Source organism: Oncorhynchus kisutch, linkage group LG29, assembly GCF_002021735.2.
Source record: "Oncorhynchus kisutch isolate 150728-3 linkage group LG29, Okis_V2, whole genome shotgun sequence".
NCBI lineage: Eukaryota > Metazoa > Chordata > Actinopteri > Salmoniformes > Salmonidae > Oncorhynchus > Oncorhynchus kisutch.
This window is the reverse complement of record NC_034202.2, coordinates 31,356,219-31,377,328: the sequence shown is the minus strand read 5'-3', so window position 1 is coordinate 31,377,328 and position 21,110 is coordinate 31,356,219. Positions and strand designations below refer to the sequence as shown.

The 21,110-nt window shown below is 47.0% G+C and overlaps 1 protein-coding gene across 4 annotated transcripts in view; it reads left to right on the top strand.

Annotated features, from left to right (window-relative positions):
• The window catches only part of LOC109874161 (disks large homolog 4), a 114,337-nt gene that overhangs the window by 68,075 nt on the left and 25,152 nt on the right, over positions 1–21,110 (top strand). Inside the window, exon 1 of one of the 4 annotated variants that reach the window (XM_031809379.1) lies at positions 13,714–14,646. The exons of the other annotated variants lie outside the window; for them this stretch is intronic. Coding sequence (XP_031665239.1) covers positions 14,557–14,646 — 90 coding nt within the window. The 5' untranslated portion in view covers positions 13,714–14,556. Of the gene's footprint in view, positions 1–13,713; positions 14,647–21,110 lie in introns of those variants that run through there. 4 annotated transcript variants of the gene reach the window in all.

Here is a 21,110-nt window from a genome sequence, read left to right as displayed (position 1 = left end):
CACATTAGCCTACTATTCTCACTACACTATGCTATCAATCCTACTCCCCCTATCCACTGCACATTAGCCTACTATTCTCTCTACACTATGCTATCAATCCTACTCCCCCTATCCACTGCACATTAGCCTACTATTCTCACTACACTATGCTATCAATCCTAATCCCCCCTATCCACTGCACATTAGCCTACTATTCTCTCTACACTATGCTATCAATCCTACTCCCCCTATCCACTGCACATTAGCCTACTATTCTCTCTACACTATGCTATCAAGCCTACTCCCCCTATCCACTGCACATTAGCCTACTATACTCTCTACACTATGCTATCAATCCTACTCCCCCTATCCACTGCACATTAGCCTACTATTCTCTCTACACTATGCTATCAACCCTACTCCCCCTATCCACTGCACATTAGCCTACTATTCTCTCTACACTATGCTATCAAACCTACTCCCCCTATCCACTGCACATTAGCCTACTATTCTCACTACACTATGCTATCAATCCTACTCCCCCTATCCACTGCACATTAGCCTACTATTCTCTCTACACTATGCTATCAATCCTACTCCCCCTATCCACTGCACATTAGCCTACTATTCTCTCTACACTATGCTATCAATCCTACTCCCCCTATCCACTGCACATTAGCCTACTATTCTCACTACACTATGCTATCAATCCTACTCCCCCTATCCACTGCACATTAGCCTACTATTCTCTCTACACTATGCTATCAATCCTACTCCCCCCTATCCACTGCACATTAGCCTACTATTCTCTCTACACTATGCTATCAATACTACTCCCCCTATCCACTGCACATTAGCCTACTATTCTCTCTACACTATGCTATTAATCCTACTCCCCCTATCCACTGCACATTAGCCTACTATTCTCACTACACTATGCTATCAAACCTACTCCCCCTATCCACTGCACATTAGCCTACTATTCTCTCTACACTATGCTATCAAACCTACTCCCCCTATCCACTGCACATTAGCCTACTATTCTCACTACACTATGCTATCAATCCTACTCCCCCTATCCACTGCACATTAGCCTACTATTCTCACTACACTATGCTATCAATCCTACTCCCCCTATCCACTGCACATTAGCCTACTATTCTCTCTACACTATGCTATCAATCCTACTCCCCCTATCCACTGCACATTAGCCTACTATTCTCGCACACTATGCTATCAATCCTACTCCCCCTATCCACTGCACATTAGCCTACTATTCTCACTACACTATGCTATCAATCCTACTCCCCCTATCCACTGCACATTAGCCTACTATTCTCACTACACTATGCTATCAATCCTACTCCCCCTATCCACTGCACATTAGCCTACTATTCTCTCTACACTATGCTATCAATCCTACTCCCCCTATCCACTGCACATTAGCCTACTATTCTCGCTACACTATGCTATCAATCCTACTCCCCCTATCCACTGCACATTAGCCTACTATTCTCACTACACTATGCTATCAATCCTACTCCCCCTATCCACTGCACATTAGCCTACTATTCTCTTTACACTATGCTATCAATCCTACTCCCCCTATCCACTGCACATTAGCCTACTATTCTCTCTACACTATGCTATCAATCCTACTCCCCCTATCCACTGCACATTAGCCTACTATTCTCGCTACACTATGCTATCAATCCTACTCCCCTATCCACTGCACATTAGCCTACTATTCTCACTACACTATGCTATCAATCCTACTCCCCCTATCCACTGCACATTAGCCTACTATTCTCACTACACTATGCTATCCATCCTACTCCCCCTATCCACTGCACATTAGCCTACTATTCTCTCTACACTATGCTATCAATCCTACTCCCCCTATCCACTGCACATTAGCCTACTATTCTCTCTACACTATGCTATCAATCCTACTCCCCCTATCCACTGCACATTAGCCTACTATTCTCTCTACACTATGCTATCAAGCCTACTCCCCCTATCCACTGCACATTAGCCTACTATACTCTCTACACTATGCTATCAATCCTACTCCCCCTATCCACTGCACATTAGCCTACTATTCTCTCTACACTATGCTATCAAGCCTACTCCCCCTATCCACTGCACATTAGCCTACTATTCTCGCTACACTATGCTATCAAGCCTACTCCCCCTATCCACTGCACATTAGCCTACTATTCTCTCTACACTATGCTATCAATCCTACTCCCCCTATCCACTGCACATTAGCCTACTATTCTCACTACACTATGCTATCAATCCTACTCCCCCTATCCACTGCACATTAGCCTACTATTCTCTCTACACTATGCTATCAAGCCTACTCCCCCTATCCACTTCACATTAGCCTACTATTCTCGCTACACTATGCTATCAATCTGCCCCTCCCCCTATCCACTGCACATTAGCCTACTATTCTCTCTACACTATGCTATCAATCCTACTCCCCCTATCCACTGTACATTAGCCTACTATTCTCTCTACACCTTGCTATCAATCCTACTCCCCCTATCCACTGCACATTAGCCTACTATTCTCGCTAAACTATGCTATCAATCCTACTCCCCCCTATCCACTGCGCATTAGCCTACTATTCTCGCTACACTATGCTATCAATCCTACTCCCCCTATCCACTGCACATTAGCCTACTATTCTCTCTACACTATGCTATCAATCCTACTCCCCCTATCCACTGCACATTAGCCTACTATTCTCGCTACACTATGCTATCAATCTGCCCCTCCCCCTATCCACTGCACATTAGCCTACTATTCTCTCTACACTATGCTATCAATCCTACTCCCCATATCCACTGCACATTAGCCTGCTATTCTCGCTACACTATGCTATCAATCTGCCCCTCCCCATATCCACTGCACATTAGCCTACTATTCTCGCTACACTATGCTATCAATCTGCCCCTCCCCCTATCCACTGCACATTAGCCTACTATTCTCGCTACACTATGCTATCAATCCTACTCCCCCTATCCACTGCACATTAGCCTACTATTCTCACTACACTATGCTATCAATCCTACTCCCCTATCCACTGCACATTAGCCTACTATTCTCTCTACACTATGCTATCAACCCTACTCCCCCTATCCACTGCACATTAGCCTACTATTCTCGCTACACTATGCTATCAATCTGCCCCTCCCCCTATCCACTGCACATTAGCCTACTATTCTCTCTACACTATGCTATCAATCCTACTCCCCCTATCCACTGTACATTAGCCTACTATTCTCTCTACACTATGCTATCAATCCTACTCCCCCTATCCACTGCACATTAGCCTACTATTCTCTCTACACTATGCTATCCATCCTACTCCCCCTATCTACTGCACATTAGCCTACTATTCTCGCTACACTATGCTATCAAGCCTACTCCCCCTATCCACTGCACATTAGCCTACTATTCTCTCTACACTATGCTATCAATTCTACTCCCCCTATCCACTGCACATTAGCCTGCTATTCTCTCTACACTATGCTATCAAGCCTACTCCCCCTATCCACTGTACATTAGCCTACTATTCTCTCTACACTGTGCTATCAATCCTACTCCCCCTATCCACTGCCACATTAGCCTACTATTCTCGCTACACTATGCTATCAATCCTACTCCCCCTATCCACTGCACATTAGCCTACTATTCTCGCTACACTATGCTATCAATCCTACTCCCCTATCCACTGCACATTAGCCTACTAATTCTCTCTACACTATGCTATCAATCCTACTCCCCCTATCCACTGCACATTGCCTACTATTCTCGCTACACTATGCTATCAATCTGCCCCTCCCCCTATCCACTGCACATTAGCCTACTATTCTCTCTACACCCATGCTATCAATCCTACTCCCCCTATCCACTGTACATTAGCCTACTATTCTCTCTACACTGTGCTATCATCCCTACTCCCCCTATCCACTGCACATTAGCCTACTATTCTCGCTACACTATGCTATCAAATCCTACTCCCCCTATCCACTGCACATTAGCCTACTATTCTCACTACACTATGCTATCAATCCTACTCCCCCTATCCACTGCACATTAGCCTACTATTCTCACTACACTATGCTATCAATCCTACTCCCCCTATCCACTGCACATTAGCCTACTATTCTCTCTACACTATGCTATCAATCCTACTCCCCCTATCCACTGCCACATTAGCCTACTATTCTCGCTACACTATGCTATCAATCCTACTCCCCCTATCCACTGCACATTAGCCTACTATTCTCGATACACTGTACTATCAATCTGCCCCTTCCCCTATCCACTGCACATTAGCCTACTATTCTCTCTACACTATGCTATCAAGCCTACTCCCCCTATCCACTGCCACATTAGCCTACTATTCTCTCTACACTATGCTATCAATCCTACTCCCCCTATCCACTGCACATTAGCCTACTATTCTCTCTACACTATGCTATTAAGCCTACTCCCCCTATCCACTGCACATTAGCCTACTATTCTCGCTACACTATGCTATCAATCCTACTCCCCCTATCCACTGCACATTAGCCTACTATTCTCTCTACACTATGCTATCAATCCTACTCCCCCTATCCACTGCACATTAGCCTACTATTCTCACTACACTATGCTATCAATCCTACTCCCCCTATCCACTGTACATTAGCCTACTATTCTCTCTACACTATGCTATCAATCCTACTCCCCCTATTCCACTGCACATTAGCCTACTATTCTCTCTACACTATGCTATCCATCCTACTTCCCCCTATCACAACTGCACATTAGCCTACCTATTCTCGGCTACCACTATGCTATCAAGCCTACTCCCCCTATCCATGCACATTAGCCTACTATTCTTCTCACACTATGGCTAATCAATCCTACTCCCCCTAGTCCACTTGCCACCATTAGCCTACTATTCTCTCTACACTATGCCTATCAATCCGTACTCCCCTTCCACCTGCACATTAGCCTACTATTCTCTCTACACTATGCGTATCAATTCCTACTCCCCTTGTCAACTGCACATTAGCCCTACTATTCTCTCTACACTATGCTATCAAGCCTACTCCCCCTATCCACTTCACATAGCCTACTATTCTCGGCTACACTATGCTATCATCTGCCCCTCCCCCTATCCACTGTACATTAGCCTACTATTCTCTCTACACTAGCTATCAATCCTACTCCCCCTATCCACTGCATTAGCCTACTATTCTCTCTACACTATGCTATCATCCTACTCCCCCTATCCACTGCACATTAGCCTACTATTCTCTCTACACTATGCTATCAATCCTACTCCCCCTATCCACTGCACATTAGCCTACTATTCTCGCTACACTATGCTATCAATCCTACTCCCCCTATCCACTGCACATTAGCCTACTATTCTCTCTACACTATGCTATCAATCCTACTCCCCCTATCCACTGCACATTAGCCTACTATTCTCTCTACACTATGCTATCAATCCTACTCCCCCTATCCACTGCACATTAGCCTACTATTCTCTCTACACTATGCTATCAAGCCTACTCCCCCTATCCACTGCACATTAGCCTACTATTCTCTCTACACTATGCTATCAATCCTACTCCCCCTATCCACTGCACATTAGCCTACTATTCTCTCTACACTATGCTATCCATCCTACTCCCCCTATCCACTGCACATAGCCTACTATTCTCTCTACACTATGCTATCCATCCTACTCCCCTATCCACTGCACATTAGCCTACTATTCTCGCTAAACTATGCTATCAAGCCTACTCCCCCTATCCACTGCACATTAGCCTACTATTCTCTCTACACTATGCTATCCATCCTACTCCCCCTATCCACTGCACATTAGCCTACTATTCTCGCTACACTATGCTATCAAGCCTACTCCCCCTATCCACTGCACATTAGCCTACTATTCTCTCTACACTATGCTATCATCCTACTCCCCCTATCCACTGCACATTAGCCTACTATTCTCTCTACACTATGCTATCAATCCTACTCCCCCTATCCACTGCACATTAGCCTACTATTCTCTCTACCACTATGCTATCAATCCTACTCCCCCTATTCACTGCACATTAGCCCTACTATTCTCACTACACTATGCTATCAATCCTACTCCCCCTCCACTGCACATTTAGCCTACTATTCTCTCTACACTATGCTAATCAATCCTACTCCCCCTATTCACTGCACATTAGCCTACTATTCTCACTACACTATGCTATCAATCCTACTCCCCTATCCACTGCACATTAGCCTACTATTCTCTCCACACAATGCTATCAATCCTACTCCCCCTATCCACTGCACATTACCTACTATTCTCTCTACACTATGCTATCAATCCTACTCCCCCTATCCACTGCACATAGCCTACTATTCTCGCTACACTATGCTATCAATCCTACTCCCCCTATCCACTGCACATTAGCCTACTATTCTCGCTTACACTATGCTATCAAACCTACTCCCCCTATCCACTGCACATTAGCTCCTACTATTCTCGCTTACACTATTACTATCAATCTGCCCCCTCCCCTATCCACTGCACATTAGCCTACTATTCTCTCTACACTATGCTATCAAGCCTACTCCCCCTATCCACTGCACATTAGCCTACTATTCTCTCTACACTATGCTATCAAGCCTACTCCCCCTATCCACTGCACATTAGCCTACTATTCTCTCTACACTATGCTATCCATCCTACTCCCCCTATCCACTGCACATTAGCCTACTATTCTCGCTACACTATGCTATCAATCCTACTCCCCCTATCCACTGCACATTAGCCTACTATTCTCTCTACACTATGCTATCCATCCTACTCCCCCTATCCACTGCACATTAGCCTACTATTCTCGCTACACTATGCTAGCAAACCTACTCCCCCTATCCACTGCACATTAGCCTGCTATTCTCTCTACACTGTGCTATCAAGCCTACTCCCCCTATCCACTGTACATTAGCCTACTATTCTCTCTACACTGTGCTATCAATCCTGACTCCCCCTATCCACTGCCACATTAGCCTACTATTCTCCGTCTACACTATGCTATCAAGCCTACTCCCCTATCCACTGACACATTAGCCTACTATTCTCCTACACTATGCTATCAATCTACTCCCCCTATCCCACTGCACATTAGCCATCTATTCTCGCTACACTATGGCTATCTACTCCTACTCCCCCTATCCACCTGCACATAGTCTACTATTCTCTCTACACCAATGCTATCAATCCCTACTCCCCCTATCCGCTGCACATTAGCCTACTATTCTCTCTACACTTGCTATCAATCCTACTTCCCCCTATCCACTGCACATTAGGCCTACTATTCTCGCCGACATATGCTATCAATCTGCCCCTCCCCTATCCACTGCACATTATCCTACTATTCTCTCTACACTATGCTATCAATCCTACTCCCCCTATCCACTGACATTAGCCTACTATTCTCTCTACACTATGCTATTCAATCCTTCTCCCCCTATCCACTGCCACATTAGCCTACTATTCTCTCTACACTATGCTATCCATCCTACATCCCCCTATCCACTGCACATTAGCCTACTATTCTCGCTACACTATGCTATCAATCCTACTCCCCCTATCCACTGCACATTAAGGCCTACTATTCTCTCTACACTATGCTATCAATCCTACTCCCCCTATCCACTGCACATTAGCCTACTATTCTCTCTACACTATGCTATCAAGCCTACTCCCCTATCCACTGTACATTAGCCTACTATTCTCTCTACACTGTGCTATCAATCCTACTCCCCCCCTATCCACTGCACATTAGCCTACTATTCTCGCTACACTATGCTATCAATCCTACTCCCCCTATCCACTGCACATTAGCCTACTATTCTCGCTACACTATGCTATCAATCCTACTCCCCCTATCCACTGCACATTAGCCTACTATTCTCTCTACACAATGCTATCAATCCTACTCCCCCTATCCACTGCACATTAGCCTACTATTCTCTTTACACTATGCTATCAATCCTACTCCCCTATCCACTGCACATTAGCCTACTATTCTCGCTACACTATGCTATCAATCTGCCCCTCCCCCTATCCACTGCACATTAGTCTTACTATTCTCTCTACACTGTGCTATCAATCCTACTCCCCCCTATCCACTGCACATTAGCCTACTATTCTCACTACACTATGCTATCAATCCTACTCCCCCTATCCACTGCACATTAGCCTACTATTCTCGCTACACTATGCTATCAATCCTACTCTCCCTATCCACTGCACATTAGCCTACTATTCTCTCTACACTATGCTATCAATACTACTCCCCCTATCCACTGCACATTAGCCTACTATTCTCACTACACTATGCTATCAATCCTACTCCCCCTATCCACTGCACATTAGCCTACTATTCTCGCTACACTATGCTATCAAGCCTACTCCCCCTATCCACTGCACATTAGCCTACTATTCTCGCTACACTATGCTATCAATCCTACTCCCCCTATCTACTGCACATTAGCCTACTATTCTCTCTACACTATGCTATCAATCCTACTCCCCCTATCCACTGCACATTAGCCTACTATTCTCGCTACACTATGCTATCAATCCTACTCCCCCTATCCACTGCACATTAGCCTACTATTCTCGCTACACTATGCTATCAATCCTACTCCCCCCTATCCACTGCACATTAGCCTACTATTCTCACTACACTATGCTATCAATCCTACTCCCCCTATCCACTGCACATTAGCCTACTATTCTCGCTACACTATGCTATCAATCTGCCCCTCTCCCTCCCTTCTCTGACCCCTTTTGCACTAACTTTTTTGTCTCATCACATACACTGCTGCTACTGTTTACTGTCTATCACTTAATTCCTAGTTATATGTACATATCTACCTGAATAACTCGTACCCCTGCACATGGACTCTGTACTGATACCCTGTGTATAAGCCAAGTTATCATTACTCATTGTGTATTTATTATTACTTCTATTACATGTTTTACTTTCTATTATTTCTCTGTTTCTTTCTCTCTGCATTGTTGGGAAGGGCCTGTAAGTAAGCATTTCACTGTTCGTCCACACCTGTTGTTAACTAAGCATGTGACACATAAACATTTATTTGATACTCAGCATCCTCCCTCTCTCCCTCACATCCAACTCCTCCCTCTCATCCATTTCCTCCCTCCCTCCCTCTCATCCAACTCCTCCCCCCCCTCCCTCTCATCCATCTCCTCCCTCTCTCTCTCCCTCTCATTCCATCTCCTCCCTCTCTCCCTCCCTCTCATCCATTCCTCCCTCCCTCTCTCCCTCCCTCTCATCCATCTCCTCCCTCCCTCTCTCCCTCCCTCTCATCCATCTCCTCCCTCCCTCTCTCCCCTCTCATCCATCTCCTCTCTCCCTCTTCTCCATCTCCTCCCTCTCTCACTCTTCTCCATTTCCTCTCTCCCTCCCTCTCATCCATCTCATCCATCTCCTCCCTCCCTCCCTCTCATCCATCTCCTCCCTCCGTCTCTCCCTCCCTCATCCATCTCCTCCCTCCCTCTCCCTCCCTCTCATCCATCTCCTCTCTCCCTCCCTCTCCTCTCTCCCTCCCTCTCATCCATATCCTCCCTCCCTCTCTCCCTCCCTCTCACCCATCTCCTCTCTCCCTCTCATCCATCTCCTCCCTCTCTCCCTCCCTCTCATCCATCTCCTCCCTCCCTCTCTGCCTCCTCTCATCCATCTCCTCCCTCCCTCTCTGCCTCCCTCTCATCCATCTCCTCCCTCCCTCCCTGCCTCCCTCTCATCCATCTCCTCCCTCCCTCCCTCTCTCCCTCTCATCCAACTCCCTCCCTCTCTCCCTCCCTCTCATCCATCTCCCTCCCTCCCTCTCTAACTCCCTCCCTCTCTCCCTCCCTTTCATCCATCTCCCTCCCTCCCTCTCTAACTCCTCCCTCTCATCCACCTCCTCCCTCTCTCCCTCCTCTCATCCATCTCCTCTCTCCCTCTCCTCTAACTCCTCCCTCTCTCTCTCTTCTCCATCTCCTTCCTCTCCCCTCATTCATTTCCTCTCTCCCTCTCTCCCTCCTCTCATCCATCTCCTCCCTCCCTCTCATCCATCTCCTCCCTCCCTCTCTCCCCCTCATACATCTCCTCCCTCCTCTCTCCCTCCCTCTCATCCATCTCCTCTCTCCCTCCCTCTCATCCATCTCCTCCCTCCCTCTCCCTCCCTCTCATCCATCTCCTCTCTCCCTCCCTCTCATCCATCTCCTCTCATCCATCTCCTCTCTCCCTCTCCTCTAACTCCTCCCTATCTCCCTCTCATCCAATTCCTCCCTCTCTCCCTCCCTCTCATCCATCTCCTCCCTCTCTCCCTCCCTCTCATCCATCTCCTCCCTCTCTCCCTCCCTCTCATCCATCTCCTCCCTCTCTCCCTCCCTCTCATCCATCTCCTCCCTCTCTCCCTCCCTCTCATCCATCTCCTCCCTCTCTCCCTCCCTCTCATCCATCTCCTCCCTCCCTCCCTCCCTCTCATCTAACTCCTCCCTATCTCCCTCTCATCAATTCCTCCCTCTCTCCCCCCTCTCATCCATCTCCTCCCTCTCTCCCTCCCTCTCATCCCTCCCTCTCTCCCTCTCTCTCATCCATCTCCTCCCTCCCTCTCATCCATCTCCTCTCTCCCTCCCTCTCTCCCTCCCTCTCATCCATCTCCTCTCTCCATCTCCTCTCATCCATCTCCTCTCTCCCTCTCCCTCTAACTCCTCCCTCTCTCCCTCCCTCTCATCCATCTCCTCCCTCTCTCCCTCCCTCTCATCCATCTCCTCCCTCCCTCTCTCCTCCCTCTCATCCATCTCCTCTCTCCCTCTCTCCCTCTCATCCAACTCCTCCCTCTCATCATCTCCTCCCTCTCTCCCTCCCTCTCATCCATCTCCCTCCCTCTCATCCATCTCCTCCTCCCTCCCTCCCTCTCATCTAACTCCTCCCTATCCCCTCTCATCCAATTCCTCCCTCTCTCCCCCCTCATCCATCTCCTCCTCTCTCCCTCCCTCTCATCCCTCCCTCTCTCCATCTCCTCTCATCCATCTCCTCTCTCCCTCTCCTCTAACTCCTCCCTCTCTCCCTCCCTCTCATCCATCTCCTCCCTCTCTCCCTCCCTCTCATCCATCTCCTCCCTCCCTCTCTCCCTCCCTCTCATCCATCTCCTCTCTCCCTCTCTCCCTCTCATCCAACTCCTCCCTCTCATTCATCTCCTCCCTCTCTCCCTCCCTCTCATCCATCTCCCTCCCTCTCATCCATCTCCTCCCTCCCTCCCTCCCTCCCTCCCTCCCTCCCTCCCTCCCTCCCTCCCTCCCTCCCTCCCTCCCTCCCTCCCTCCCTCCCTCCCTCCCTCCCTCCCTCCCTCCCTCCCTCCCTCCCTCCCTCCCTCCCTCCCTCTCATCCATCTCCCTCTCATCCAACTCCTCCCTCTCATCCAACTCCTCCCTCTCTCTCTCCCTCTCATCCAACTCCTCCCTCTCTCTCTCCCTCTCATCCATCTCCCTCCCTCTCTCCCTCCCTCTCATCCATCTCCCTCCCTCTCTCCCTCCCTCTCATCCATCTCCCTCCCTCCCTCTCCTAACTCCTCCCTCTCATCCATCTCCCTCCCTTCCTCCCTCTCATCCAACTCCTCCCTCTCTCCCTCATTTATCTTCTCCCTCTCTCCCTCCCTCTCATCCATCTCCCCCCCTCCCTCTCTCCCTCTCTAACTCCTCCCTCTCTCCCTCCCTCTCATCCATCTCCCTCCCTCCCTCCCTCTCATCCAACTCCTCCCTCTCATCCAACTCCTCCCTCTCTCCCTATCATCCAACCCCTCCCCCCTCCTCCCTCTCATCCATCTCCCTCCCTCTCTCCCTCTCCTCTAACTCCTCCCTCCACATACTGTATACTATGAGAGTCTGTTGACCTCCCTCATATTTACTGCCATATTTTGGTTACAGTCAAGTAACCCAGTCATTTTTTATGCAGGAATTCAATTACCATTTTCCTCTAACGTATTCCCCATGTCCCTGCATCGCTCCTTCTCCCTTCCTCTCTCTTCCCCTTGCTCCCTCTCTCTCTCTGCATTCATCTCTGTATCTGACTGGTATCTTCATTTTCTTTGTCTTCCTTACTTTTCTTTAATAAATGTTTAAAGATGTCCCTGCAGCTCCAATGTAATTACTGTGCAAGAGAAGCTTAAGTCTACTGGGAAGGGGAGCGGAGAGCAGAGGAAGAGAAAAACGATGCGAGCTAGAAGAAGAGAAAATCGTCAGCATTAGATAGAAGAGAGGGAGGGAGTGAGAGTAGAGTGGGCCCTGAGACAAAATTAGGTAAGGGTAGGGCAGGGGGAGAGAACTTATTTACTAAAATGAGGTTGTCAGCTCTGCATGTCCTTACATAACTCATATATATATATATATACATGTGTGTGTGTGTGTGTGTGTGTGTGTGTGTGTGTGTGCATGCACGTGACTGAGTCATAGAGAGAATGATAGAGGGAGATCATAAAAGAGAAGATGGTGACAATGTCAAGAGACTTTCTCCACTTCCTCCAAGTTTGAGCAGTTTGCCACCAAGGAGCAACGTAATTGGCTGACTCTTGCCGCTAGAGACACAGCAATAGGATGATTGCCAGACCCAGACATTGCACAGTGTTTCCCACTGCATCTCTCACTCAGGCACCCCTCCCTCTCTCTTTCTCTTTAGGGATCTCTCCCTCTGTCTCTCCGGCTCTCTCTTAGTGTTCCATCGCTGTCTGTGTTACTGTCCATGGTGCTGACTTCATTGGCTGCAGCAGAGTGGGGTGGAGAGCTGGTGAAAAGGAGAGGAGGGATGGACACAGACAGAGGAGAGAGAGAGATAGGGGGTACAGAGAGGGGAAGAGAAACAAACAGAATATTGAATTAAACATTAAATATGTGTTCTCTGTTCCCAGCGCTGCTCTAGAGAAGTGGCATCCCTGTAGAGTCAGGTCCTATTGGGAAAGCCTGGAGCAGTGGAGCACTGTTAAGCACAGCTCAGGCAGACTGACAGGTAGACAGACCGAGAGAAAGACAGAGAGACTAGGGCTGCCTGGTGGCAGAAAGAAAATGTTGCCTGCCAGAGAGGAATAGCTCATTGGAATACTGCGTGTCGGCAGCATGTGGCCAACACAGTAATGACTGCGCAGCTGATTGGCATTGGAAGTGCAACCTACTGTGCTGCATTGGTAGAACACTGTGTAAACTGCTAGGCTGATACAGTGGGTTGCTGCTATGTTGTTTAATTGATGAGTGGTGCAGAGATTATAGTTTGAACTGACTACAGGGATATGAAATATGTATAACCAAGCACATATTGCAGTGTGTTTAACTTTAGATTAAAATGTCAATTTAGGTTTGTTTATTACTGCTTGTTCCAAAGCTTAGTCACCACTCCCTCTTCAAACATAAACACAACTCTACCCTCTTCAAACATAAACACAACTCTACCCTCTTTAAACACAAACAAACACCACTAACACCATCAACACCCCTCCCCTGCCATCAAACTTCCCCTTTTCCTTCCCCTGGGGTGGGAGGGGGCACAGCAGCCGCAGCAGCATAAACTGCATCTCAGTGAGCACAGTACAGGGTGGGGAGCATGGGATATTCACTCAGAGAGAGAGAGACTACAGCGGGCTGTTCTAAAACAGAGGATGGAGCTCGAATGGAGAGAACGGTCGCGCTCCTCAGAATATAGAATAACGGAACACATTTTAGATATGCAGGGACTCATGTGTTTAGAGCTTGTTTTCCCAAATTAGATGCAACCATATTCAGTGTGACTTGAATGGAAAATAAGTAGCCCTGTCGTAGGCTATTCGTAGGCTGTGCTATTTATTTTTGGTCCATATTTCAATTGACAGCTGTTCCAAATAGCACTATTTTTGATATTTGAGATGTAGGCTAATTATTAGACAGGCAGGTAGGCTACAATTCCACTCGAGCTGCCGTCTTCCTCAAACGAACGACTCCACACTTGGATTACACAGCAGAGGGAGGAAGGAACGCTGTCGACAGAGTCCAAACTCTACTCAGCCTCTCCCAAGTTATTTTGGTTCCCAGACCGTGATTTCGGCACCCCCGGATAAAAAAAAAAATCTGTTTTGGAATGTAAAGCCATCTGCCCAATGCTTGATATCAGCGGTATTGTTGAGATACTTGGCTTTCGGTTGTTTTGCATGAGTTGAATGTTCATGTTTAGTAGGCCTATGGGGTTATTTTAAAAAACATATTTAACTTCTATTGAGATATTCCCCGGCTATACGGATACTCCTAATAATGTAGGCATGTGGCAGAGACTGCCTTGATATCATCTTTGATATCATAAGTGTTTATGCCTTTGTCATATTTTTGGGAGAGGAAACGCCCCTTCAACGCACCCCCTCTCTTCCTCTCTGCCACCCACTCACCCAGCTCGTCCGTCATTTTTTGAAGGTGAACAGTGTTTGTTAGGTTCCACACGGCGGCTCAGTGCTCAGCACTCAGGCAGGATGTTCGTCTCGGTGTGGTATGCCAAAAAAATGGGTCGGCGATTCATCGACAACGTCCGGAAAGCCAAGAAGCATCCGCACCATATAATGGTAGGCACCAAGTGAACATAGTGGTTGACTGACTCCTCTGATGACAGTCAGATCCAGCTATGTCATATTGCTATTGTGGTATTGTGGTTTCTGTGGTTAAATGGTGTGTGAAATTGTGTGAAAATTATCAAAATTGAGATTTGTGATCATTACTAGGGAAATATATTGGCTTTTTTGTCATGTTTAACATAGACAACCATTTACATCTTTGCTGCACCTTGAGTGATGGTGTATTCTGAAGAATCACACATAAACTGCTTTATGTACTCATAATACTTAGTTTGGTCCATGTCTGGTCTGACACTCTCATCTAAAGCATTCTTTGTAACCAGTTTCATTAGGGTTTTCAACTCTCTGCCCAGAATGTGAAAAGATAAGGAGAAATAAGAGGCTCAATTTGTTGAGTGAGACTTTTCTCAACTCAGTGAACTCGTGGAACTAATAGCATGGATGGTTTCTCTTATGGTGACAGGAATGTAGTTTTTTTTTATACATTTGCTAATATCGGCACTCACCAACATGAAGCTTGGATTTCCGGAATGAGGATATTTGTCGCCACACATTTGGTTCCTGAGAAATATGTGTGAATCACAGACCCTGTGTCCCAATCATGTGAACATAACCTCCTTTGTAGCTCCTCTGTCTACACTGTCAGTGTATGCTGGTATTTCAGGGAGTATATAGTCTCTATAGTTCTCACCATCCTCTGAGTCCCTCGCTGCCAAAGGTGCTTTAACAAAGTACTGAGTAAAGGGTCTGAATACTTTTTTGATTTGAATACGTTTGCAAAAACGTCTAAAAACATTTTTTTGCTTTGTCATTATGCGGTATTGTGTGTAGATTGAGGGGGAAAACGATTTAATCAACTTTAGAATAAGGCTGTAATGTAACAAAGTGTGGAAAAGGTGAAGGGGTCAGAATACTTCCCCAATACTGTTACAGTTCTCAGTATCCTCTGAGTCCCTTCTATGTGATGCTACGCATGTGTCATTTACCGTTTCATTGTGCAATAATGTGTAGCTGGCCCTTATCTCTCCCTACCTCTCTCTCAAACACACCGGATTTGTTTTCTGTGGAAGTGCATAAGAGGCTTTCATAAATGACGGTGTGTGAATGATGTCCCGTCAAAATGAACCCCTGTAACATCCCCATTGCACACACACACACACACACACACACACACACACACACACACACACACACACACACACACACACACACACACACACACACACACACACACACACACACACACACACACACACCTGTGTGGATCTGCTGCCATTCCCTCCCTCCCCCCCACATCTATCTCGCCCTCTCTCATCCCCCCACATCTATCTCGCCCTCTCTCATCCCCCCACATCTATCTCACCCTCTCTCATCCCCCCACCTTCCTCTCCTCCTGTCCTTCTTTGGGCAGAGCTGTGTTGCCCTCAGGTCAGGGCCAGTCTGGAGTGTACTTGCCTCTTCTGTTCCTGTCTCTACTGCTATTGTTCGTTATCTCTCTCTTTCTCTCTCTCTCTCTCTTTCGCTCTCGTTCTCTCTCTCTCTCTCTCTCTCTCTCTCTCTCTCTCTCTCTCTCTCTCTCTCTCTCTCTCTCTCTCTCTCGTTCTCTCTCTCTCTCTCTCTCTCTCTCAGCATCTGTTTACCCTGATTTTCCCCCTTAAACAGAGTACACATTTAGACACAGCAACTACAGAAATAGAAACCAATCTCTAGTTGCCTGACTGACTGCATAATCAGTGCTGTTCTGGAAGATTACAACACTCCAATGGAAACATCTGACTGTTGATACTCATGTGTTTATATTGCAATATGAATGGTATTCCATATGAAGCACTGAAAATAATTGACGGTTGTGATTGATGTTGGGAGAGATAGTGAGGGTTTGTGGAAGTGAGTAAGTGGGTTTGTGTAAGTGAGTAAGTGGGTTTGTGTGGGTTTGTGTAAGTGAGTAAGTGGGTTTGTGTGGGTTTGTGTAAGTGAGTAAGTGGGTTTGTGTGGGTTTGTGTAAGTGATTGAGTGGGTGTGTGTAAGTTTGTGTAAGTGAGTGACTGGGTTTGTGTAGGTGAGAGAGAAGGTTTGTGTGGGTTTGTGTGGGTAAGTGGAGCGTGTTGGCATAGCTTTTAGGTTAATTGTGGTTCATTTTGCCTTGACTGACTGAAGCCATTAGATACGTTGCGTTCTGTTTGCTTGATAAATCGTTGAGGGTGTTGGAGCACATTATTATGACACTGCTTAGCTGTTGGCTTATGTAGAGCCACATTGCTTATACCACAGCTACAACATACAGCTAGTTAATGAAACATCTGACAGAGACCAGAGGTATTACCCGAGTTAGCCTGTAAGATCATTATCATTTGAAGTGATACATTTTCATTTTCTTCTAAAATCTCTCTGTAGTCTTGAAGACAATATCCGCTGACATAACAGCATTGTTCCCTAATTTTGTTAAAAATAGCTTTTTCCCACTGCTGCGTTGGGGTTGTGCATTAACAACATACAGTTGAAGTAGAAAGTTACAAACACTTAGGTTGGAGTCATTAAAACTTGTTTTTCAACCACTCCACCAATTTCTTGTTAACAAACTATAGTTTTGGCTAGTCAGTTAGGACTTCTACTATGTGCATGACACATGTAATTGTTCCAACAATTGTTTGCAGACAGATTATTTCACTTATAATTCACTGTATCACAATTCTAGTGGGTCAGAAGTTTACATAGACTAAGTTGACTGTGCCTTTAAACAGCTTGGAACATTCCAGGAAATTATGTCATGGCTTTAGAAGCTTCTGATAGGCTAATTGACATCATTTGAGTCAATTGGAGGTGTACCTGTGGATGTATTTCAAGGCCTACCTTCAAACTCAGTGCCTCTTTGCTTGAGATAATGGGAAAATCAAAAGAAATCAGCCAAGACTTCCACAAGACTGGTTCATCCTTTGGTGCAATTTCCAAATGCCTGAAGGTACCATGTTCATCTGTACAAACAATAGTACGCAAGTATAAACACCATGGGACCACGCAGCCGTCATACCACTCAGAAAGGAGACTTGTCTCCTAGAGATGAACATACTTTGGTTCGAAAAGTGCAAATCAATCCCAGAACAACAGCAAAGGACCTTGTGAAGATGCTGGAGGAAACAGGTACAAACTTATCTATATCCACAGTAAAACAAGTCATGTATCAACATAACCTGAAAGGATGCTCAGCAAGGAAGAAGCCACTGCTCCAAAACCGCCATAAAAAGCCAGACTACGGTTTGTAACTGCACATTGGGACAAAGATGGTACTTTTTGGAGAGATGTCCTCTGGTCTAATGAAACAAAAATAGAACTGTTTGGCCAAAATGACCATCGTTATGTTTGGAGGAAAAGGGGGAGGCTTGCAAGCCAAAGAACACCATCCCAACCGTGAAGTACGGGGGTGGCAGCATCATGTTGTGGGGGAGCTTTGCTGCAGGAGGGACTGGTGCACTTCACAAAATAGATGGCATCATGAGGGAGTAAAATAATGTGGATATATTGAAGAAACATCTCTTGACATCAGTCAGAAAGTTAAAGCTTGGTCGCAAATGGGTCTTCCAAATGGACAATGACCCCAAGCATACTTCCAAAGTTGTGGCAAAATGGCTTAAGGACAACAAAGTCAAGGTATTGGAGGGGCCATCACAATGCCCTGACCTCAACCCTATAGAGAATGTGTGGGCAGAACTGAAGAAGCGTGTGCAAACAAGGAGGCCTATAAACCTGACTCAGTTACACCAGCTCTGTCAGGAGGAATGGGCCAACTTTTTGTGGGAAGCTTGTGGAAGGCTACCTGAAGCGTTTGACCCAAGTTAAACAATTTAAAGGCAATGCTACCAAATACTAATTGAGTGTATGTAAACTTCTGCCACACTGGGAATGTGATGAAAGAAATAAAGCTGAAATAAATCGTTCTCTCTTACTATTATTCTGACATTTCACATTCTTAAAATAAAGTGGTGATCCTAACTGACCTAAGACGGAATTTTAGCTAGGATTAAATGTCAGGAATTGTGGAAAAACTGAGTTAAAATGTATTTGTATAAGGTGTATGTAAACGTCTGACTTCAACTGTATTTCTAGAGTTTTAGAAGGGAGCATTCTAGTCTCCCCTGCAAGTATAGACATGCTCTCTAGTGCATCCTGATCCTCAAGTGAGCGATGATCAATCTGTGGAGAGACAGAGCAGAAATAAAAGGAATGTTTTGTTTAAAGGGTAGCAGCCGTTGATCGCTTTCTTAATGAAAGCTCCGTTGATTCTACCTTTCCTCCAAGCTCTCTCTCACTCTCTCTCTCCTCTGCTGTCTTTCTCCCTCTCCCCTCTCTGTCTCTTTTTCATTCTCTCCACTGTTCCCCTTGCGGTCTCTCTCTCTGCTCCCCTGTTGAGGCCTGGTAAAAGCCTGCTGGTCAGCATATTTAGGCTAGCTGTGTATTCATATTTCAGCACTCTCTGACGCCCGGCTCTAATTTGATGTTAAAACATTTCAACTCTAGGGAGGTAGTGAGCATGTGGGGTTATTTTTAGCTGTGTGCCGGTGAACTACCTTTAACCTTTGCCTCTGCAGCAGACTGATTGACGTAACACTGTCTTTTACATCATCACCTAAACCTGCACACTGACTCCACACTTCCTCCTCCTACTCTACAGCAGGTGTATACGTCAACAATACACAGAGCAAAATGTAGCCTTGCAAACACACACATCCGCTCAATCAGATATACAAACGAACAAAACACATATTCACTCAATCGCTCTGTTTATCTCTCTCAAACTCTCTTTCTCTCTAAATCTCTCTTTTTCTCTCTTTTTTTCTCTCTATCTCACTTTTCTCTCTCTTGTTCTGTCTTTCTGTCTCTCTTTCTCTGTTTATCTCTCTTCTCTCTTCTTTGTAATGGCTCCAGGGTATTGTGAGTCTAGAAATCAAGCAATCACATCCCACTCCTCCAACCCCTTATCTGTCCTCCACAGTCAGTCCACTCTGTGGGGGGAGGCTCTCCTTCATCTCTCAGGGTTCCCAGTCTCGGTGTGTTTGTGGTTTGCCTTCACCCCTTGTCCTCTGGTGATTACTGCTTCTTGTTTGGATCCTGTCAGCCTACAGAGTGCTGGACAGTGGAGTGTGCTGGATTGGATCTCAGCATGCTCTCCTATGGGGAAAGACAGGGCCAGAAGTGAAACGTTCGACTGTTAGAGAACAGTGGTGATCAGGGTTGGGGATAAAGCTTGGGTTTAAATGACTGCTTAAGTAAGATGTTCATTTAAGAATTAGTGTCAGGATCAGTATTCTGGGCTGTGAGCTTTTGATTCAGAGGTTCCAGTTCGTGGCTAAAGGTCAAGACTCAGGAGTTTGATATTGGACAAGGGATGACAGGGTATATCAGGAGTTTGATATTGGACAAGGGATGACAGGTTATATCAGGAGTTTAAGTTTAACAGTGAAGGTCCTCCCGGGTGGCGCAGTGGTTAAGGGCACTGTACTGCAGCGCCAGCTGTGCCATCAGAGACTCTGGATTCGCGCCCAGGCTCTGTCATAACCGGCCGCGACTGGGAGGTCCTTGGGGCGACGCACAATTGGCCTAGGGGGAGGCTTAGGGAGGGGTTGGCCAGTAGGGATGTCCTTGTCTCATCGCGCACCAGCGACTCCTGTGGCGGGCCGGGCGCAGTGCGCGCTAACCAAGGTTGCGTTGCTAGGTGCACAGTGTTTCCTCCGACACATTGGTGCGGCTGGCTTCCGGGTTGGACGCGCACTGTGTTAAGAAGCAGTGCGGCTTGGTTGGGTTGTGTATCGGAGGACGCATGACTTTCAACCTTCGTCTCCCCCGAGCCCGTAGGGGAGTTGTAGCGATGAGACAAGATAGTAGCTACTAAAACAATTGGATACCACGAAATTGGAGAGAAAAAGACTCTTCCAGATCCGCCAGACTCTTCCAGATCTGCCAGTCAGCCAGGATCCGCCAGTCAGCCAGACTCTTCCAGATCTGCCAGTCAGCCAGGATCCGCCAGTCTGCCAGACTCTTCCAGATCGCCAGTCAGCCAGACTCTTCCAGATCCGCCAGACTCTTCCAGATCTGCCAGTCAGCCAGGATCCGCCAGTCAGCCAGACTCTTCCAGATCCGCCAGTCAGCCAGGATCTGCCAGAGCCTTCCTCCTCTCCTGTGCTGTCGGAGTCTGAAGAGCCCCTCTGTCCCGAGCTGCCCCTCTGTCCCGAGCTGCCCCTCTGTCCCGTGTTATTAAGTAGGGTTGCCGTGGCTAGGAGGTCACGGAAGCGGACAAGGTGGGGGAAGACTACGGTGAAGTGGGGGCCACGTCCTGCACCAGAGCCGCCACCGCGGACAGATGCCCACCCAGACCCTCCCCTCTAGGTTCAGGTTTTGCGGCCGGAGCTTGGGGGGGGGGGGGGGGGGGGGGGGGGGGGGGGGGGGGGGGGGGGGGGGGGGGT